At 32.4% G+C, this 24,625-nt stretch overlaps 1 protein-coding gene across 3 annotated transcripts in view; it reads left to right on the top strand.

Moving 5' to 3' along the window:
- Window positions 1–24,625, top strand: part of LOC117178880 (glutamate receptor ionotropic, kainate 2-like) — a 461,802-nt gene that overhangs the window by 329,166 nt on the left and 108,011 nt on the right. For all 3 annotated transcript variants that reach the window (XM_033370402.1, XM_033370403.1, XM_033370404.1), the window contains one exon: window positions 1,418–1,570. In XM_033370402.1, the coding sequence (XP_033226293.1) occupies window positions 1,418–1,570 (153 nt within the window). The remainder of the gene's footprint in view (window positions 1–1,417; window positions 1,571–24,625) is intronic.

The raw sequence follows: 24,625 nt of genomic DNA, 5'->3' as shown, positions 1-24,625 counted from the left end.
AAATCCTGGAAACACCTTCATTTTTTTCGAAATCTGTAGCATGCCCTTAAAACTCTTTGAAATCTTTGGAAAACATAAAAGCCCATTTGAAAAAGTTGTTATAATTAAACTACAGTTCACTAAAAAACCGTATGAACTCTTTAAAATCTTTGAATTCCCTTAAAAGTCTTGGAGATTCATTCAAATCTCGGAAATGTTTGAAAATCTTCCAAATCCTCTACAATATCTTGAATTGTTTCAAAATTCCTTGATATTCGTGGGAATCTTTTAGAATCTCTTAAAATCGCTTAAAATGTTTGGAAATCTTCAAATAGTGAAAAATGATGAAGTTATATATACAAATAAATCATTCGTTTGAAATTTCTCTATTTTTTGCACCAATTATTTCAATATTTCAAAAATATTTATTTTTATATTCACTTTGCAATGATGATTTTCTATAATGATTATCTATAATGATACTTCTAGAATCGACAAGAAATTATAAGAAATTCATTATGAGAACATTATCATAAACACATACTGAATTTCTTGTAATATTTTTTCGTAAATACAATTATAAGGAATTTAAAAAGATTGCATGAGATTGCACAGGATTGCATAAAATTTCAGGGAGAGTTTACTGCATACTGCAGACATAATTACTCTTTCGGCGTTGGGGCCAATAATAAACATATTTTATTACACATAAAAAATCGGGGTTTCTATTACAACCAATTTTTTATTATTAATGGGCTGCAGCAAAAGGGAACAATTCTTACTGAAAGGGAACCAAAACCTATACATTTATTTCAAAGGATCCTCCAGCTGGACCTCATAAGGAACCCCAATTTTAATAGAGACTTTTTCCAAAGAAACTGGTTTGCGCTTTGCCCTCTCTGATATTTCATCTAGTTAATAATACAACTTTTACGTTAATGCCAATATGTAATAGAACTCTGACGGACATACTTTAATGAAGAGAACAAAAGTGCAAAATATTCTAGCAATTAGAATAGATATTATGACTTGATAATATCATTTAAAGGTTAGGTAGCAAAACTAGTAAACATGAAGGCCTATTCATATGAGAGAAACTTTTCCTGCCAAGTCATCAATCGATCACTACAAATCGATGTCTGTACCAGCCCCACTTGGCAAGCAGTCGAGTTGTGAATGCACCTTCACGTTGTTCTATTCATGTGGTCTCCAAAGGAACCCTTTTGGACGGTTTTTATTCACCGTTTTCTGTTTCAACTCAAGTTCTAAAGGGACTGATTTTTATTCAAGCCGTAACTTTAGCAAACCCCCAGTTTCGTCGCGTTTCTTTGAACCACCGTACTGTATATTTACTAAACGATACCACAAACTTTGTAGTTCTTTCGTTACACCAGAGCAAAATAAAATGTATTATTTGTTTAACTTTTTTGAAATGCAGGCAGAACCAGCGTTGATGTACGATAGCGTTCAGGTGTTTGCTGTTGGTCTGAGAAACCTCGAGCAGTCTCATGCTCTGAGGCCAGCTAATCTCTCCTGTGAGCTCGAGCATCCCTGGGATGGAGGACTCTCCCTCATCAACTACATCAACTCGGTGAGCTTTTTCCGTTTAACGCTATTACATTTTCATTACGGGCAACAAGAACTTGAGTTTCCTCTTATAAACTTGAGTGTTGAAAAATAAAACTAATCATTCTCCCATATGTGTAATCATTCTAATAATCATTCTACATACTACAACTACATGATTTCAATTCACCTCTCACTCACTCCTCTCAGTAATAGGTCCCCGAACAAAAATTCTTTGACTTGGTCTTGACTTTAGTTCGTCTTAAGTTCAACTTCAAGACGGTGATGTCTGGCTGAATCTTAAAAATGAGACGAAGCATCAGATGCCGTCTAACTTTTATAGTCGCTGCATGGCGAAATTAAGTTGACGTAAACTTGTCTCTAAAGTAACCTTTTTGGACTCAGAAATGAGAAAATTAACAGTTGTGAAGGATTTGAATTAATAAATAAAACATTTCAATTTTTTATTCTAAAGACAGTCAGAATGACCCATTTGGTCAGGGCAAGTTTATTTGCCCTCTCCTTTAGGCACCCTTTTTACTGTCTCAAGACAGTGAAAGATCAGACAAGATGATGGTCTCAAAAGTCCAGTGGAAGAATTTATACAAAAAAGTTCCAAAAAAATAAAATTATTTTCACAAGAATCTACAAAAAATACAATGTATTAAAAAAAAAATTACAGAAAAGTACAACTTTTTCTATTATTGAAATTATTTTTTTCCTTTTCGTATTTTATTGTATATTGTTGAATTTTATGATAGTTTTAATGGAATAATTAAATAATTGACAAGGAATTGATTCTCCTTTTCGAACTCAAATGAAGTAAAGTCAAGTTTTTAAAAGATAATTCTAAAAAGGGAGTGAATCAAAATAGGAAACATGGACTGTAACTTAATAAAAAGTTAAACTGTAAAGTCGGAAAGCATTATTGAAAAGGAAAAAGAAAGATTTGTTAGAGAAATAAGGTATAAACGACAGCAAAAAATCCACCTTACCTACTGTTGGTAAAAACTTACCTTCCTACCAAATCCTTCATTTCCTCTTTAATAATTCTTTCCAACTTTGCAGTTAATCTTTTTATTAGTCCTTAACAGGCATCATGGATAAAAAACACCCCAACAAATTTTTGAGCTTGAATTAACCGTGCTTAATTCGAGAAGATGAACCACGTTCCGATTTTTACCAGTAATTGACATAACTAACTAAAGGTAAGGTGGGTTAGTATAGAGCGGCAAACGTCAGCATAAGTTGGGCACCCTCTCAAAGTAGATCTTTTAAAACTGCGGGGTATCTAATACCCGCTGTACCGTCAGTGTGCAAAAAAAAGTGATTTTCAACAAAAATCTGTGCCATTGATATTAGTGATTTCCGTTCAGTTTCCACCGTAAGTTTATCATCTAAAATGAAATTTTTTTCATTATTTTACAACCTCTTGCTCTTTTAAATGGCCTGCAATTTACAGCGACGCTTGCTTCCTGAAAGAGCAATCGCGCGCAATCGCCCAATGTGCTATGAGCACCGCGCAGGCCTTTGCAGCAACTGTGTAGGTTTGAAAGAGTAATTACAACTTTGAAAAACTGATTTTTAAGTTACTTTTGTATTTTTTTTTGTTATCTATTTTGTTCATTCAAACAAAAATCAATTAATTTGAGCATAGGAAAATATGGTGTTTTATTTGGACATAAAATCGAGTTTTCATTTTTAAAAATAAATACCTTTAATGGAAGCATCAATAATGCAGCAATTTTTTTCTTAAAGTGTAGTATCTTAAGAGTATAACCCTAATTTTTTAGGTAGAAATATTGAAAATTACGTGAGTTATGAATTTTTAAGTTAAAACACTCACTTTTTGTCGTTTTTTTCAAAAAATTTTTAACTAACTAAAATTAAACTAATGACTATAAAAACGACACTATTTTTTTAAATATCTTAAACTACATTACATAATTTTTTGGTGCAGAAATATTCAATACCGGCTGCGCGGGACATGTTTGAACCCGTGGGGTGAATAACACCGGTTGTGCCATTTATACGTAATAAAAAGGAGTTGTGCCAGTTAAGGGTTATGTTCCAGTCCACGTTTTATTTTTTGTTTCGCTCATTTTCATCATTTTCTTTTAAAAACTTTACTTTGCTTAATTTGAATATAAATTTCACGGGCACTTATGAAAATTCTCTAGTGACTGTAAAATTTTCAATTTAGAACTACACACTCTATAATCAGAACTGCACAAAATGTGTCGACTGGCACACAATTTTAGGCTTTAAACTGAACTGCAAATTAAAACAATCAAAGTGGAATACTTTTGAATTTTTAACTTTTAAAAGAAAAGAGTCAAAAGCTTTCCTTTTACACGGCTAAATTATTAAGTGTTTATATCAAAAAGAGTTTGGTGTATATGATGTCCAATCGTTTGCTATTTATTTGAAGAACAAAACCGCAGATGCAAGATTTTTTTGAAATATTCTTTGCAAATTTTTATGGGAAATTAAAACTATAGTAAAAACTATCAAATATTAAAATATAAATATACAATGAATACAATATAAAAATATAAATTACAAAGAATTAATATGAATATTTTATAAATTAGATGTTTTAGAAACTCGTTGTGAAGTTTTAGAAATATCGATAATTCAAAAAATGCGAAGCCGATATTCAACATAATGTAACTCCTACAATGTTAAATATTTTTTAAAATCCTTTAGAAAAGAATTGTCTCTTGTATAACACTATAAATTCACAAAGTTACTGAAAATCGAAAGATTTAGGAATTTTTGCTTAGAAAAAAGGTTTTCTGCAATTGATCACTACATCCTAGTAATTTTCTTTATGATTTGTTTATAACAATTAGGTTAAATTTCACACTAAATGTTTATGTTTCAGAAGCATCTGTACTTCCATTATGATACATAACGATTTCATTTTCCTTTCTTTTCGAGAAAAAGAATAATATTCATTGAATTTCTAATTTTCACCTTCTATTTATTTAAATAATTAGGTCCATTAAATAGAATTCGAAAATCAGAGTTAGTGATGTTTTTAGGAATTTAATAATAAATATTTTTTAAAAGCTTCGAAATTGGCTTAGAAGTGCTGCCTGCAGTGGATTGTAAACAATAAATTCCCGATCCACCTGATCTAGCCGGGAGTTTAAAGATTTTCGGAACGCGGTCCGTGTAACGTGCGCAGATTTTTTTAAAGTAATTTTTCTATAAAATTGCTGAAAACCGCTTCTTATTGCTTTAGCATGTTACAAGTTTAGTAATGACCTACACCCAGAAAAAACTTTTGTTGAATCAAAAAAACTTCCGTTAAATCAAAGAAATCCTAGTATTGATATACGGTCAAAGAAAGAGCTGCTTGATTTAAAGAAATATTTCGTTAATTTAAACGAGAAATTTTTTAAATTAAAGAAATATTTCGTTCCTTCGAACCGAATATTTCTTTGATTTAAAAAAATTTTTTATTGCTTCAAATAAAAAAATTTCTTTACGTCAAAGAAGTATAATTTTTTATTTGACCTTTACATTTCTTTAAATGAAATAACTCTTCTGGTTGAAAAAAGAGAGCAGGTTAGTTTAAAATAAATATACATTTTCTTTCAATTCAATAATGAATTATAAATAAATTAGCTTTCTCATGAAGCAAGTAATTCCATTCAATTTAAAACTGTAATAATTCTGATTAAGTACAAGAAACAAATTTTCTTTTTTCTTCACATGAGAATATTTTTTCATTAATCGGATTCAACAACTTGAGTTTCAAGAAACTTGCATGGTCTTTTTGTTCACCTAAGGAAAAAAGTTTATTTTAATATTTTGAGGGTGTAAATGAATTTTATTCTTTTATAATTTACAATTGTTCACGAAAATTTAAGGAAAAAAGATAGTACTGTATAATAGTATCTATTTACACGGTAGAAAGCTGCCATGTTTTCTGCAAATCTCTGCAATCTCGTGGCGCATTGTTCATGTGGATTGAAAAAATCTTTCTTCAATTCAAAGAAATAATTTGCTTATCTCAGATTACTTATTTTAAAGAAATTATTTCTTTCATTGTTCCTGGTAACTTTTTTGAATTAAAAAAATATTGTTTGAAATCAAACTAATTATTTAAACGGATAATTTCTTTAAAGTATAGAAACTACGTAAGGTCATTTAATAAAATCAAATACAATTTCCTTTAATTTACAAATATTTTGTTGTTTAATCAAAAAAACCTAGTCAAAAAAATGTTTGTGTTTTTTTAATTTATTAAGAACTTTTTTCTGGGTGTATGACTAGGAGGAGCATAAATAAAAAAAACTTGAAAGAGTGTAGGGTCTTCTTGTGAAATTAATTTCGAAACTTCTATGTCATAATTTTTAAGATTCCAATGCAGAGTTTCGCAAACTTTCACCATCGCCACTTTTCTTTCGCCAATTTAGCACTAATTACAATGGAAATTAAAATTACGAGTTAGGTACTGAAAAATTGAAACAATCAACTTGCATTACAGTTCTCCTGTATTTTGAACTGGTTTTAATTTACGTAAGAGCCAACATGGTGCTCTGCAATTTTAATAAAACACATAACAGTTTGTTAAAATTTTACCATTCTCAATTTACGGACTTTATATTTATTTCTGTACGCCTATAATGGTTATACGAGATCTCGTTGAACGTTCCAAGTATTAAAATGAATATGAAATCCCTTCCTCGGGAGCCATTTATGGAACGAATTTCTCATCATCGTACTAATACAATTGGACAGGAAATCAGGTACGAATTGCAACGGAAGCCAGAATGTCGAATAGATAGATTAAAATGGATCATTCATTTCGCACTCGAAGCGAAAATGTACGTACGTGAGCTCTGGAATCGATCCCTCGATAGTCGATAGTCGCTGGCGTGGCAGATCGTGACACTTTATAAGCGAACAGTAACAGAAGCAGCTTTTCTGTGAAAATTACCGAAACTTCATTCTCAGCAGCGAAAGCGAAACGCGAGTCGATCGCATAACGTAAATTACCGAAGGAAAGATCTGGCTAGACGCCAAAACGAACGATATCCGGACTTGTGAACCCCTTCCATTCCATGCCGAAGGAAAATATTTAGTGCGGGAAAAAAGTCAAGTCGAGCCCGCTCCTACCGAACTACACCCGGGAGGAAAGAGTTTACAAGTCGCTGCCTGAAAATATTGTACAGAACTGATGAATGTTCAGTGGATCCAGATTACAGACCGTTTTTTTTTCTTATCTTGCTAAAACTGAGAAAATCAATCTTAAATCATTTCTTTTTTCTTTCATGCAAATAATCTGTTTTATCTAAACCAAAAGTATCAAATTTTTGTTGCAAATCTATATTTATTTCAGTCAGTGAAATATTCACTAAGGGGGCCGTACTTAAATTACGTAACGAATTATAGGCCCTCTTCAAGACTCTCTCGCCCCCGTGTAGTGGACCGTAACAAAATCTTTCTTCCCCCCCCCCCCCATCTTTAAAGGGACATAATTTATCTTTGACTTATTTTTCCTGACCATTAACATTCAAATACCAGCATTTTAATATTTCAATATTATTAACATATCATTATTTATAAACAAAATAGAATGATCTTTCAGATACAAATTTAAAATTTATTTATTTATTTTAAGCATGAAAAAGACTTTTTAAGAAAATACTCGAATTTTTAACAAAATAATTAAAGTTTTAATAAAACAATTGAATTTTCAACGTAAAAAAGTGAATTCTTATTTTAAAAAGTGTAATAGTTGATATTTCAACCAAAAGATTTCAAATTTCATTAAAAAAATGAATTTGGAAACCAAAAAAAAATAACAAATTTTCAATGAATAAAGAGTTTTCATTTCTAAAAAATAAAAATGTTCACCTAGATTGTTTAACCTTTAAGCCAAAAAACTAATTTACCATACAGAAATTGATGTTTCTACCAGACAATATTAATTTTCAGCAAAAAATTTATTTTCAACTGAATGGTAAGATTTTGAACCAAAGATATAAACACTCATTTTAAAAAATTCTAGACAGTTGTTGAACTTTCATCAAAAAAAGATTTTAGTTTGAATTTTTAACACCAAAATATGCGTCTTAAGCAAGAAGTAAATTTTCTACGAAACAGCTGAATTTTCAACAAATTATTTGGATTTTGAACCAATAGAGTTAACATTTACTAAAATAGATGATTTTTCAACCAAAAAAATTTCCTCTTTTTTACCAAATTGTGGAATTTTTAACCCAATAGCTGCATTTTTATGTAATAAAGGTGCAATTTCTACTAAAATAGATGAATTTTTAAATTAAAAAGACAAATATTTTTACAAAAAGTAGAATTTTCGTTCAAAACAGATTTTAGTGGACTTGCCATTAAATTAATACATTTTAAATAAGTCGATTTTCTTTAAAATGGTTAAGTTTTAAAAAAACAGTTGAATTTTTGACCAAAAGGGATGACTTTTTAGAAAAATCCTCAAATTTTTAAACAATTTATCAAATTTGTAACTAAACAGATAATCTTTAGAAGAAAGCAACTGCAATATAAAAGAAATATAAATACAAAAAAATGCAAACTAATTACTAATAAGATTATTACGCCAGGGTTACGGCAAAGCTTCATTTAATAAATTTCCTAATTTTTCCCTGATCAATGTTTAATTTTCCATGACCATTAGTAATTAAATATCAAAATCTTAAACTTCTTTCCTAAATCCTTAACTTTTTACGATCAATAAAATTCCGATCCTATCATGATAAATTTTAATTTAATAAATTTTCTACGATCTATATTTTGGGAAAGGTATTTTTGATCTTTTAAATAGAGTGCTTATTCAGGGAAACTATTGTTCGTTTAAATTATAATAAAATAACATAAACCGCTTTTAGACATTTTTTTGTTGCTCAGACATTATTTCTGCTTATTGGAAAGAATTTTGGAAACTTTCTTCTTATTGTAATATGAATTTAGGAAATTTTAGGTAACTACTGAAATTTACATTTTTGAAATTGATAATTTAATAAATTACCAAAAATGTTGCAAATTCATAGAAATTATCAAAAGTTTTGAAAATTCTGAAAGTTTTTGTAATATCTGGATATTTTGGAAATTTGAGAAAGTTTGATTCATCTGAAAATATTCTAAATTTGAGGAAATTTTCGTTAACGTATGATAATTTCGGGTGTTTTATCGTAAATTGTTAACTAATCGCTTCTAGACGAACTATCTATTAAGGTGTCAACGCGACCAACTAATCGCTTGAAGCTCACTTTTCGGTGAGCCAAAAAAATGAAAATTTGCATAAACCTTGTTTGGGTTCTAGAATATATGATAAATTGGTAAATCAAATACACTTTTTATTCGTTATAACTGACGAAAACTGCATTATACATGATTTAAAAGAAGGTCTAATATTTGAAAAAGAAAAATTCGCTAATCTTAAAACCAATTATTCAGAGAAAGAGAAAGTTAATTTTAAAAAATAAAGTGGCGGTTCAGCCGGTTTCCTTCACGCGCTTCACTTAGCCCCATTATTAAAACGAATATACAAAATTTTTTAAAATTCAAGTCAGTTTCTTCTGGGTTTGTGCACACAGACTTGAAATGTCAGTATTTTTCAAGAATTCACTGAACTTCAGGTTCCGGAATTTGATAGTAGATTTTGAACATTATTCTACAAAACGACTTTCCACGCGACTGCGTAACCAACTTTTGGAAAATATTTGCAATAGCCAAATATTGTAATAAATTTCAATCGTTCATAAGAGAGAAAACATCAAGGAAAAAATGTTCTCGAAACCAAGGGATTTCATCCTATGTTTTAATTTGTTTACTATAAAGGCTATTGTTGATGTAGTAACAAAGTTCAGTTCTTAATTCTTGTAAAAAAAGTTCGTTACCTGAGTATTAATTTGACAAATATTAATTAGCGCTTCTTAGCCGTTTTATAGAAAAACCGATTTTGAAATATTCATCGAAGGCTATATAAAACTTGACGAAAAATACTTCGAAACGGCAGGTAGCACTTCGGCTTCATAGCGCGAAGTATTTTTTTCGTATTTATTCAAATTTTTATAAATATGATGTCTTTCAATAACATAAAAAATGTATGCAACAATTAATTTTGTATGCCTTTTTTCGGAAAAACTTACTTTTTTTAATGAAGTTTATTAATTTTTTCATGATTTTCACTAATTCTATTTAAAATTAGAGATACAAATTAGATTTTTTATCATGGATTCGATCGAAATTAAGGGACATTTTTTTATATTTTTCAATTATTTCGCAAAGTTTAAAATAATTGAGCTAGAAACAAAGCCCAATCTAAAAAAGTATCAAAAGATACTGAGGCTACGAAGACATAATGTCAAACTTATGTGGCAATTATATTTTATATAGAAGAGGAAAAAAGAAACTTTCGTTGCGTTCCTTTTTGTTTCTTTCGACATAAAACTTTAAAGAACATTTTTTTTACATTTTGTCTGCGTAGCTGGATTATTTTATAGTATTTTTTCATACTCAGCATAGTTTTCAGATAAATTGTATCGAATTTACAGAAATAATTGGCAAACTTCAAAAAATGGCCTTTTATGTCGTTCGAATCCCTGTTTTTTATACAAAAAATTATAACTTTCTTGCGAAAAACATTATAGAGTTTAATAAGAAGTAATTTTGAACATGAAAAAGGCATTAAAATAGTTATTAGTGCCATTTTTTTAAAGAATACTAAAGGAAGTTATATTCATCAAAATTATGATAAATAAAAAAGTGTAGACGGCGAGAATCGAACACGCAACCTCCCGGTTCTGAAGCCGAAACACTACTGCCTGAGCTGCCGGATGTTCAGAAATGTTTTTCGCCAAACCATAAAAGAATATTTCTGCTCTAGTAAGTTAATACTCATGTAATGAGGTTTTATCAAAAAATTATGAACCGAATATAAAATTCACAATTGACGACCATGCCTTGTAAGCTAAAAAACAGAGTAAGCAAGCTTTTTGAAAGATAATTGAGTATAACGAGAGGATTTGTCGAGAATGAAATAAGGTAGAATCATAAGCATATTTCTATAAATCTAAATCAGGGCTATGAAATTGCAATGATGAGTCTATACTCCACGTGGTACGCCCACGAATGCCTATGTAGCGGCTGAATAAATTGTTTAATACCCTAATGAACGACGTCCAAAGCTGTCGTGAGCAGAAACCACAAATCCTTGTGTGATGTCGCACTTCCCCTTTTCCAACTTCACGCCTACCACCACCGTGTACCTCCCGCTTTTCAACGATGCTTCAAATATGTACCCATCACAGAGTTATCACAGAGTTTTCACGTTGTTCCATGCATGCCCATTCATTAAAAACCACTGCTCTTTCTAAATAAAATACGTTTTGATGCGGTCACGCTCCACAATTCGCATGACCCTGGAGGTCTTTTTCCAGCCTCTATAATAGAGTCCTTTTTCAAAAAAATGTACACGAAAAAATTCGACTGATAGAATTTTTTGTACAAATTATAAAAACTGTTTCGATGTGAAGTAGGGAGAAGGTAAAGTACTCAATACCGGAACAACACGTAAATGAGAGCAAGTTAGCGCGTCATTTTTTATCCATAAAGTCAGTTTTTGAACGTGATAATGACATTAAAAAATTGAAAATGTCTCTGAAATTTAATTAATAATGGCGGTTAACAAGGTTAACAAGTATCAATTACATGTTTTTTAAATAATTCTAATAAAATAAATACTAGTATTTTCTTTCTTTGTAACTTAGACTGAAAAACTATCACTCAAAGTAATGGAACAAATAGAACAAACGAGGTGAATTATAAATAATCATAATGAAACATTCAAATTCAGAGTGTCATTCCTCCAAATTGTATTTTTTATTCTAAGACTTCTTTGACCTTCGCAATTGTATTTTTTACAATTCTTGCAGTTGACTTTGCAAATCGCAGTATTCATTTTCAAGCGCTTTCTTGTGCTGTTCATTTGACCCTGTTTTCCTTTTTTTCTTTATATCTTTCAGGTTTGTTTGAATCCCTTTTTTGCATTCTGTAAAATTTTTTTTTCTTCCTGGAATCCTTTACACCTCTCAGACTCTGTTGTATAAAATTATAAAATTTATTCAATAATATGAACGTTAAAGGCATGTGATACTTACATTTTCCCCGGATTTTTGTCCACAAAAATGAAAATTTTTAAAAACTGAATTCGGAGATGCTATAAAATATCATAACGGACGTCCCCGGACTCTTTTTTGAAGGATAATAACAAAAAAAATATTGTGCTAAATAAAAATTTTATGCATATGCATTATTTTGAGGTTACGTCGTTTTTAATCTCTGCCTTTCTGATAATCCAGAAATTATTTATGAAATAAACTTTTTTGATTGCCTGCAAACAAGGTTAGTTCTGGGCGATTATTTACTATTTTTATTTGTAAGTCCAAAGTTTTCGGCCAAAAATATTGTGTAGTTTGGAAGTACCGCTCGGGTGAATTGTAACACACATAACCTCGAAATATGTCCGCACGTTGTTAGCATTATCAAAAACTTTTTGATAAAAAAACACAAAAAAAGTGTGTGGGGACGTCCGTTAGCATGTTCCTTATCACTTCCTAGATTTTGAAGGCAAAATATTTCTTATCCTAGGAAAAAAGCCCGGGGAATCTAATACTTAAAAAATCGATACTATTTCCTAAGCGCTATGCAAATTAATCACATTTTGCTAAATCAATATTTTTGGAATTAACCTACAGAAAAAGTGTATGGGGATGTCCGTTAGCATGTTCTCTATCATTTCTCAAAATTTTAAGACAAAATATTTATTATTCTAGAAAAAAAGCCGTTGGAACCTAAAACTGGTAAAAATGACAATTTTCTAAGTATCACATGCCCTTAAAAATGGTAAAGGAAAAATCATTAGACTGAATTTAAGAATTATAGTAAACGAACAGACTATAAATCAGCGAAGTACCAATAAGTGAGTGATACAACTTAAACGTACCTTACGATTCAAAGATCAGAAAACAAAAAGCCTCGACCCTAGTTCTTGCCTTAGTTTTATTTAATTAAGAACTCTTTATCCCCTCCAAAACTTCCTTCTTTCGTTATCTCTTTTACTCATTCATTTTTATATGCGTCACACTAATTCGTGCGCCTTAGCACGTTTCAAATCTCGCGGCTTGGTCTCGCAGCCTACCGGCCACGGCCAGACAACAAGTACCAAAAGCATGAAAGTATAGTTTGTGGGGTTGGGAGTGTGAGCTTCGGAGAGTAAATTAGTGAATAAGTGCGCTGGCCAGCTTATGAGTCTGTATGTATGTTATGCGTATAGCATGCGTGTACATGAGAGTCTAACCGTGCACGTGACAATTCTTCTACCTCCTTAAAATGGAAATCTCTTTGATTTTCCGGTGTAGAAACAAGGCCTCAGGTTACCCTAAGCACATAACTACGTCTTCTAGGCCACGGATTTTACCGTGCACTAAGAGCCCAAGTGCACCATCTATATCTTTTTAACTTTTTTATTCGTTATGTTAAATAGCAACCATGTCATTCAAAAAATAGTTAAATTTTCTACTTTTAATTTTTCAACTACTGATCGACTATTGTGCTCTCTAATCTTTGATCACATTTTTATTTCATCAATATTTTGTCATTATAAATCGCTTATCGTCCATGGAGACACAAACTAATTTTACTTACATCTAAATTATCTACCTTTGCTTCATCCATCAAGTTTAAAAAATTGGTTTTATGATTATCTTCACCATTATGTTCACATATCTGATCAAATTTCAAATTGCCAGATTTTCATACAAGTTCTCTTTAAGCCTTCAATGTTTAACATTTTACATTTCAAGAGTTAAAATTTAATTTATCTATTAACATTATATTGTTTTAACACAACTTTTCTTGCACAAACATGAAATTTACGTAAAGCTTTTCCTTACACATTTTTGAAACATAATCAACTTAACAACTATTGCGTCATCCTTCATATTATTAGTTCTCGTGTCGACAGCAAACCGAAACCTTCTTAAAGATTATGACTAATGCGTGTTGAATCAAATATCAAACTACACAAATGAATTTTATTTCAAAGATCGTAGAACCGCGAGGAATGCAAATAAACAGATAATAACCAATCAGACGTGAATTAGATGTGCGTGATTTTTTTCGATATTTTATTACAATATTATTTATGCTTTAGCTTCTTTGAAAGATTTCATGGACCTGCAATCGACACGAATAACTATTACAACTTTAACTGGCGTTATCTAAGATAAGTTATAATTATGTTCCTGGCGTATACATTAATCCTAATTAATGTAACTCAATATGAAGAGCGCATTTTACAATGATCAAAAAATAGTATATTGTAAAGCGGTAACGTATAAGAAACAATATTCTAGCTTTACCAACGCTTTTTCCTAAAATAGAATAGTATCGTAGGCTCAGAAAAGATACCACTCCCTCCCTTTCTAAGATAAGGGATATCACCTGTACTCTGGATTCCAGGGACCGACCCTGCAGGGCCTAGGAGACAGATTCATTTTTTGTTTGACTACTACGGCTGCAACTTGTGTTTCAATTAATAAACTATCTGACCAGGTCTACGAATCTGTGTCAGGACAATATTAAAATACAGTGAATTTTCATTCAAACCGTCACATAAATTGGCGATCCATGCCAGAATACTTTTGATTGATACGTCATTCTTATAAAGTATCAATAAGAACCATTCTACGGAATTTAATAATCAGGAAAACACATACTGAGCTGAAATAAATACGCTCACAGCAGTGATTCCTTGTCTTGCAAACAATACAAGACTAGAAGGCGAGACGTCACCCAACCAAGTTGGCACCTGGAATTGCAGAATTCACGGACTCGGGAACCCACGGCTGACCAGAACGAGAAGATCTACTGAAGCAACCACCAACTGTCTTCCCTGGGGATCTCAAGTGAGTAAAAAGAAGAGGAAATATATTTTGTCTATAAACAAAATAAAAGGAGTGTTCTGTCACGACTCTCCACGCCCACGTAAGGCTAGTCGAGTACGCGAGACTAGACCTTTCGTTAATAAACGTTCTTCGATTGATTCACAATATTTGGCCAAGGTTGCAGCACTTTCGTTTTCAAATAGTGAATTTAAATTAGAAAATAGTCACTGGCTGGACGGCTCACGTCGCCACGGACTATACGCGTACGCGAGTAAATTCATGTACCGAACGATATAGAGTTTGAATATCGTGACGCGACATAACACCCGACACCCGTTAACACTGGTGGGGAAGTAAATAATTTAGGTACACACTTATACACACTCAATAAAAGAAAGAAACCATGGCAGACGAAATTAAGAAAACCACACCTGCAGAGACCAAGAATTCCCGAGAAAATCAAATTCCAACCACTTCAAGAATAACAAATAATCCCGAATCACAGCTTTCAACAACAAACGCAGAAATATTTCAAATGTTACAAAAATTATCAGACCGGATGACTAATATGGAACTTGCAATAAATAGCCGTAAGGAAGAAATACGTTCCATTGAAAAGAATTTGGATTTGGTTACGTCGAACGAAAGTGAGAGGGAGAACGATGCAGATTCTGAAACAGCCAATAATGACGCGTTAATAGGACGACAAAGGTTATTAAGGAAAGAGCAACTGCTCTTGTGAAGAGAATTGAAAGACAGTGCAGAAATCCAGGAGTTTTATTGGACTGAATCATTGCAGAGAAAATCGAGGGAGAAGCCGAGAAAGCAATTCGCTTTTTATCGATAGAAAAATATGATGATCTTTTTAAAGCCCTTAGAACTAATTTTGGTACAACAGGATCGCTGGAAACACATCGCACGAAACTTTCACAAATAATTCAAGGAGCGGGAGAAACCACGCAGAATTTCAACACAAAGTTTAACCAAAGAATCATTGAACTATTATATGCTGTACAATCAAAAAATCCACAAATAGACGAAAGAAGAATTTGTATAAAAAATGAAGAACAAACTATTTTAGAAAAATACATCATGAAATTAAGAGGAGAGCTTTCAGACCGTGTTTCGAGTAGAAACCCAAACGACATTAGAGAAGCTCAACAAATGGCAATCCAATCAGAAGTATGGTTAGCTGAACGGAGCAAAATTCGTCAATCAAAAAACACAATTGAACCTCAACTACCCTCATTTATGAGGGTACAAACCCTCATAAAACTCCTTTCAAAAGTCCAAACTCCCAATTCAGTAATCAAAAATACCCTTCAATGAATAATCCCCCAAATGACAGCATACATTTGCAGCAGACACTTCAGTTATTTTGCAGTCACTGCAAAATACCCGGGCATGCCGAAAATCAATGTTTCTCTAAACAAAGAAATTTTCACACAAAAGCCTCGTGAACTCGACCTCCGAATCGTGTGAACTATACCCAAGAAGAAACAGAGGAAGAGAAAGAGTTCCAGGAAACGGAAAGGAACCCGGAGACAGAGTATCAGCAATATCCGGAAGACTATACTCTATCAGAGGACAATTACATGGTGCAATAAAACCGGTAAAATTATTAGTTGATAGCGGTGCATATCAATTTAATAAAAGAAAATTGTCTTAATAAAAAAACACCAGAGGATTACCATGGAAAAAGAGTTTTCAATGGGAAATGACAAGCACAGGACAAAAGAAATCACGAAATTTAAGTTTCAAGTGAAAGAACATCCCTTTGTAATTGTGCCAGAAATTTTCCCAATACCCGAGTAAGGCATCATCGGAACACCATTCCTGCACTCCTATCAGTTTATCTTGTCCAACTAATCCCTCCAACTTGACGATAATATATACCCTTTGGAGTATGACGGAATCCTAATCCCAAAGAACACCATAAAAATGATATCCATGGAAACAGCCAAGAAGCAAGGGCACATTATCATAGAAGACAATCCCTACATTCCAAATTCCATTTACCGGATTGTTAACTCAAAAGTTCAAATTCCTGTCAGTAACGAAACAGAAATGGATTTAAGACTGAGCGACGAAGAGATAAACTATAGATATATCAATCTTATCCCGGCACGAGAGGAGCGCATAACCTACATTACGCAGAATGAATTAAATGCTAGATTAAAATTACTGAATGAAAATTTGAGGCTCGAAAATATTGAAAATGTTCACAGAGCCCATATACAGAAGATAGCTATCTCATATCACGACATTTCCACACTACAAGGAGATTCATTACCGTGCACCAGCCTAGCGTCACACAAAATAGTTTTGAAGGATGAAGCTAACATTAACATACGTCAACCTCGACATCCAGAATGTCACAAGAAAGAGATTTCTAAGCAAGTGAAAGAAATGGTAACTAAAAAGATAATAGAAGCTTCGGACTCACCATTCAACTCACCACTCTGGGTAGTCCCGAAAAAACGCGATGCATCTGGAAAACAGAAGTGGAGGATTGTCATTGACTTCAGGAAGTTGAACGAGAAAGCTGATCAAGATGCCAATCCACTTCCGGTGATAGACGAAATCTTGGACCAACTCGGTAAAGCAAAATTCTTTTCAGCTTTCGATTTGAGTTCAGGATTTCACCAAATTCCTATGCATGAGGACTCAAAAAAACACACTGGGTTCTCTACAAATGAGGGAAATTTTCACTAGAATCGCCTACCGATGGGACTCAAGAATTCGCCGGCAACATTCCAAAGAATGATGGATACAGCATTAAGAGGACTAATCGGAAAAATATGCTTTGCTTACCTAGACGACATTGTTTTCTTTGGAAGTACACTTCAAGAACACAATGAAAATCTGGTTATCCTATTTGAACGCTTACGGGCTACCGGACTTAAACTTCAACCGGATAAATGTGAATTTCTTCGACCAGAACTAGAGTACCTAGGGCATGTGGTCACAGAAAATGGAGTGAAGCCAAACCCCTATAAATTATCAGCTGTCCAAAATTTTCAAAGACCCAAGAAACAAAAAGAAATCATGTCCTTCTTAGGCTTAGCCAGGTACTACCGAAAATTTATAAGAAACTTTTCTACAATAGCTAGACCACTAACTGAATTGACAAAGAAAAATCAATCCTTCAACTGGACATCGACTTGCGAAATAAGTTTTAAGTCATTGAAAGATGCTCTTTGCTCAGCACCGGTTCTAAGGTATCCAGACTTTGAGGACTCATTCACGTTGACTACTGATGCAAGCAACGTCGGGCTGGGGGCAATTCTATCTCAGCAGGGACATCCAGTTTGCTACATCTCAAGAACACTAAATGATCCTGAGCGAAACTTCACCACTACCGAAAAAGAACTTCTAGCAATCGTCTGGGCAGTTAAACGCCTCCGTCAATATCTTCTCGGACGCGAATTCGTGATACAAACAGACCACCAGGCTTTGAGATGGCTTTTCAACGTGAAAGACCCTTCTTCCAGGTTAATGAGATGGAGATTTCAATTAGAAGCGTACATGTACAAGGTCGTGTACAAAAAAGAGAAGGAAAATACGGCAGCTGACGCACTTTCGCGAATGCATCCGATTCAAAATAAAAATCTTTCAGAAAAATCGCAGGAGAATGCAGAAATCGATCAGATAGTTGACCCTCAAGAAGTCGATGGAACCGGAACACCAACAGTTAAAAGATGTCAAGTATGCCAACGCGAAAAACTGACTCGGATTCGTCCCAAAGTCGAAGCAGCCATCCCAGAAATGCCAACTCAACCAAATGACAAGATCGCATTGGACATAGTTGGTCCATTACCGGAAACAACGTGTGGGAACAAATACATCTTATTTATTCAGGATGTGCTGACGAAATATATAATCCTTGTTGCAATAAGCGAAACAACGAGCGAGAGCATACTAACCAACCGGCTAGATCGCTACATATACATCTTTTCCTCTCCAAAGCACATCTTAACTGATCAAGGCGCTAACTTTGTATCAGAATTGGTCAATAAATTTGAAAACCTCTTCAGAAGTAAGCATGTCAAAACAACCGCTTTCCATCCACAAAGTAATGGAGCACTGGAGAGAACTCACGGAACAATTAAAGATTTGTTAAAGACTTACATGGCCGATAACGAGACGAAATGGGATCAAAACTTGAACCTGATATGCTTAGCATTCAATACAGCAGTTCACGAGAGCACAGGAGTCACGCCGTTCGAAATGACATTCGCAAGAAAAGCTAACTTACCGTCAGCTTTAGCAACAACCACACAAATAACTCACCAAGAGCTATTAAACATTTGACAAAAAAGACACGAAGAATATTTGGAAAAGGGAAGAGCTGCCATTCAAAAAACACAAGAACGATTAAAATGGCAGCAAGATGCAAAAATAACCATCATTAATCCTCTTTTGGAACCAGGAGATTTAGTCCTATTGCATAACGATAGCAAACAGACAAAATTGGAAAGCGAATGGCTCGGACCATACACCATATGCAAACGCGTTGGTTACTCTGATTATGAAATTTTATACAATGATCAACATTATACAGTACACGCTAATAGGCTGAAGCCTTACTACCAATAGCTTGATCGGTTCATTTTATGATTTTTTCAGTATGAATTTGGCTTAGATATTCATTTCACTCGTCTCCATCTCATCCGCTAACGTTACTTTAAAGTCACTCGATGGCTCCACGATCTTCATTGAAGACCTCGGTTCAGCAAAAATCTTTCATAGTACTTGGCGACTTATTTCATTCGTCGATACACACACCATTGACAAAAGATACGAACAAATAAATCATTTGTATAAATCCGTCTCAGAGCTTGACGAACTATATTCCGAAAACAAAATTCTAAGAATGTCACTCCAAAATCAGCCTAAGGTAATTAGGACTATTTTAACTCAGCCGAACACGATGTAGATTCCATGTTTGCGAAAAGTAAAAGCATTCTGTACGCTTATAACAAGATAGCCAATAAGACGAACGAGAACATCGAAAATATAATAATAGCTAATCAGATAACAATCATGTCAATTGTTGTATCGGAATTAAGCGAAGACATATCGTTATTAATTAATGCAATAAATGACGGAAACTCGGAATTATACATCCTCAAATCTTACCTCCGAGCACACTCATAGAAGGATTCAAGCAGTTTGAGGATGAAAACAATGAAAAAAATAGTATTCAGTTAGTAGAGGAAAATTACCAATACTTAATTGATATTGCTGAGATAACTGTTTTTTTGATAAATAGTAAATTCGTTTATTCAATTCAAATTCCAATAATGGAAAAGGAAAGCTACAAAATACATCACTTAATTCCGATACCAGTATGAAAGGGGGACAATTTTATCGCAGTAATACCCAATGAAAATTATGTAATGATCAACGATCAAAGAACTCTTTACATCCCCACGACAGAAAGCTATCTTAGCTACTGTAAATTTCTAAGAACTATTAGGATTTGTAAAAGAAAGAATCCTAGCTATCTCTTAGCAGAAAAGAAATCATGCGAAACACAATTGATTAAAAACAGTGTTAGAATCATAAACAACAAAATGTGTCAGGTTAATGTAATCATTATTGATTAAACGGTATTTTACATTTTACAAAATGAGCAAGGGGTAATTATGATTCCTAACAAGGAAGAGATCGTACAAATTAACTGTGACAATTCTAACTTTGAAAAGTCAATAACAGGAGTAACCTTGATTAGAGCCCTGGATAACTGTATTCTACATACAGAGTACACTTTTGTAAAATTGAGTAAAACTAAAGTAAAAACGCAAAACTTTTCATATCGCAAAAATGTAAGAATTCCTTTCTTAGAATCCGATTTGAATCTAGTAAGAAATGAATTCCTGCCCTTAAAGGGACAAATAAATGACCAGGAATTAAAATTAGCTTTAAAATCTTTATATGAGATAGAAAATGTTTTGAACAGAGTACAGAGTATTAGACGATCTCATTCTTGGAAAGAAAAGGCGACGAACATTCTGTCTTACTCAGGCTGTACTTCGTTGATTCTCATCACACTTTTTGCATTTTATAAGTGCGGAGTCTGCGAATTATTGCGAAAATCTATTTCGAATCTTTGCATAAATTTTTGTTGCACCACCAATAAGATAAACAATGAAATGACCCCACATGCAGTAACATATGTACCAGCAAATGCGCCTACGATGGACTTAGAAAGTAAACTAGATAACAAACCGATTAAATTTAGAAGGAAATAATCTGTATAGCTACGAAGAATTTCAGGAGAAATTCACTCTAACAGGGGAGGTGTAAAGCAGGAACGTATAAGAAACAATATTCTAGCTTTACCAACGCTTTTTCCTAAAATAGAATAGTATCGTAGGCTCAGAAGAGATAGCACTCCCTCCCTTTCTAAGATAAGCGATATCGCATGTACTCTGGATTCCAGGGACCGACCCTGCAGGGCCTGGGAGACAGATTCATTCCTTGTTTGACTGCTACGGCTGCAACTTGTGTTTCAAGTAATAAACTAGCTGACCAGGTCTACCAGTCTGTGCCAGGACAATATTAAAATAAAGTGAATTTTCATTCAGACCGTCACAATATATTATAAAAATATTAGTTACGTCAGTAACACTACAGGCAATCGAAGAGTGATTTTTCGATTTATTGAGCAGCGTACTCTTAGGTACTTTAAATCTTTCTGCAATTTTCGTGATAGTATCACCTTTTCGAACTTCATTTAAAGCTGCTGCGAGAGCTTCTTTTGTATAATGTTCTTGAACAACTTCTTTTTGCGATAATTTATGACTTCCTTGTTTATGCTTTTCTGAGTATTGATAACTTTTGGGTTTTTATATTTTGCCATTTTGGACAGTTTGAAATTTATATCTGAAATTTACATTGAAATGTATTATAACTTGCGTCAACAATAATAAACTGTAAGCTCTTCAAGAATACGCAAAATTAAATTATAATAATAATTTTAATTACAGGTCACGGTTGCCTTATGCCTGTCCTGCTTCTACTGTCGCTTGGAAAGAATGACGGTAAAACTTGGACAAATTACCGTCACGCACTAAATCGTAAGAGGGTACCGGGTCAACGGATTATTCAAAAATGAAAAATAAATGTCTTTTTTAAATGGGTTTTATAGATAAGTGTCTAATCTAAAAATGCATTACGTTACATTTCGATAAAAAATTTGATATGTTTGTTTCAATCACTCTCATCGACACTGGGTTTTGGCTCTGGTTTCATCGAAATTGAGCGTTAAAGTCAGCACATCACCATCGCATATTTTAATCGTTTATTTTCCATGAATAAATTATTTAAATAATTCAAGTAACGACTTGCTTTTGAACAGTATTGTTAGAAATATCATTCAAGCCCAAAAACACTAATATTAAAAGGCACTATCCCACTATCGGGTTGAAATTATCATTTGTCCCAATATTGGGTACTTCACCTTATCAAAAACATCGCTGCAAAGTTTCTTTAAACGGGTTTATTTCGGATATGTAAGATACGTCCAGACACCCCTAAAATCTCGAACTTGATAGAATAAATTACTCAAAACTGATCTAAGAATCTGGGATTAGTTTAGACCTAAACTGGTTCTAGATTCTAGTTTAAACGGCCCACATTCAGTAGTTTAGTTCATCAATTTAGGAATGTCCGAATTACCTCACAGGTTTAAAATTACCCTCTTTAGTGGTACTATGGATGCATTCACTACATTGAAAAAAAGGACTTATACTATGTGAATTTTATTTGACTGAAGTAAGTGAAAGTCCTGTTTATTTTCAAAGAAATATTTGTAGTAACCACGGCACTGCCGCAGCATGGAAATTGTAAGGCGGAAAACCGTATTTAAACCTCACCATAAATACCAAAGAAATATTCTCTCAAATCAAAAACATCGATATTTAATTTAACAATATATTTCTTAAATCTAAAGAAGTATTTAATAGAAACAAATTACACCAAATTATTAAATTTTTTATTTGAAAAAAATGATTACTTCGCAGGAAGAAATGCTTATTTGTTATGAATAATTTAATTCTAGTAATTAAAGGAAATATTTTCTACCACTGAAGAAATAAGAATTTATGCAAACACGATACCTTTTTCATATAAATAAATAGCTCTATTACTATAAATGCATGAATCCTTTCTGACAAAAAAAATATATATTGTAATTTCATTATTATTATTTTAAATTAAATTATTGTTTCCTTGATTTGAATAAACCTAAATTCTGGATTCGCAAGTATGGAAAAGTTATTGATTTAAATAAGTCCTGAATCAGTTTAAAGAATTGAACTTTTTGAATCAAATATATATTTCTCTGAACGACTAATCAGATTTTCTTGCTTCTAAGAATAATTTTTTTCAGTGTATGGGTGTATTCATTTGCACTTAATTTATGATCATTTTGCTTTCTCATAGGTATTAACTAAATTTACTTTCTCATAGATGAAGGATTTTCTCTAAGCAAAGAAAAAAATTGGATACTTTTAATATTTTTCAAGCTTATGTTTCTGTTATAGTGTCATCGAATCTTCGTCAATAGATTAATCCACGCGACTCGAAGACGTAAAGAATCGCATTAAGTGCAATACTGCTGCATTCCCAATATGAAAGAATCGTTTATAAATAAAGTAAATAATTTTGATCGCAAATTTAATAACGATATTCGTAGGTTATGGTTGGTCATGAAAGGTTCTTTAATTCGGCAATTGGATCATCTCGAAAGCGCCAACAAATATATCATATACATTATTGTTGTATTCCCGATATTTAAAAAGTTTCCCTCATATCATAAGGATAACCAACATTTGTTTTAAATTTAAAAATTGAAATTGCTTGATCAAAGGAAGTCATAGAACGTGGAGGTTTCGCGTCTCTAAGACGCGAAGAAGTATACTAAAAATTGTATTGTATTTTGAATATCGAAAAAGTTTTTCTCATATAAACAAGGTAACATTTTTTTTAAATCTATAAACTGAACATAAACTCCTAAGTAGCCAATCTAGCCCAAAATCCTATCAGACTGTTCCAGGAATAATTCCCACCTAATAAACATTAGTTTTAATAGACTAAAACCCCTTGTACTGTGCCCGAAAAATGCCCTAAAATGCAAACATGCAGTTTTCTATGTAAAATCCAGGTTAAATAAGGTTCATGTAATCGTGAAGGTCCCAGTAATTTTGAAACTTGGTTATAATTTAAATATTTTGTTAAACAATGTGTTAATAATAACATTTAATGATAAATCTAATTTATTATTAACATTTTACAGTAGAAAATAGAAACTACGTTCATTCAAATTAAGTAAAAAGTAAGAAAATTGGAATCACGATTGCTGCGACTAAGGTCACGATTACTGGGACGTTTAACTCACAGCATTTTTCAATTTTTCAACGAATATTTAATTGTTTAAACAATAAATATTCATTTCATTAATTTTTCTTTGCTATTAAATCGTAAAAATTTATTATTTTGAAAAATAAATCATGCAGTTGATGAATTTAAAAAATAATATTTCTTCTGTTACATATTTTGTATTTATTTGAATAATTTTCATTTGTGTAATTTCCCTTGTAAATCATAAAACTTATAATTTTTTAAACCCCATTACATAGTCAACAAAAGTTGAGCTTAGTACATTTTTTATCGACATTTGAAAATTATTTAAACAGTTTTATTTATTTCAACCATTTCTCCCTGTAAATTGTGAGAGGATATTATTCTCAAACAAGACGGTCCTGTTTTGTCATTTTGAAAAGAAATCAAACATAAGTTCTTACGTAAGTTTATTTTTAAATTATGTTTCTGTATACAGTTAATGTGATTCATTTTTATGGAAAGAGTAATCTCGAAACTAAAAACTTGAGTTTAAAATTGAGGAAATTCAAGGCCAGAGTCGAGGTCAAAAGAGTTAGAGCAGCTTCTTCAAAGATGAATAATCGATATTCATCAATAATAAATTTGGTGCTAAAATGAAGTTTTTGAATATAAAACTCCAAATGATGCTGAAATTGTAGTGATATTACTGAAAATTTTACTACCAAGTTTTAAAGAGGGGGCGTAAACCTTTAACTTCTAAATGGATAAATATTTGGTGTAAATAT

This window comes from Belonocnema kinseyi, chromosome 8, assembly GCF_010883055.1.
Source record: "Belonocnema kinseyi isolate 2016_QV_RU_SX_M_011 chromosome 8, B_treatae_v1, whole genome shotgun sequence".
Taxonomy (NCBI): domain Eukaryota; kingdom Metazoa; phylum Arthropoda; class Insecta; order Hymenoptera; family Cynipidae; genus Belonocnema; species Belonocnema kinseyi.
This window is presented reverse-complemented; position numbering and strand designations above follow the sequence as displayed.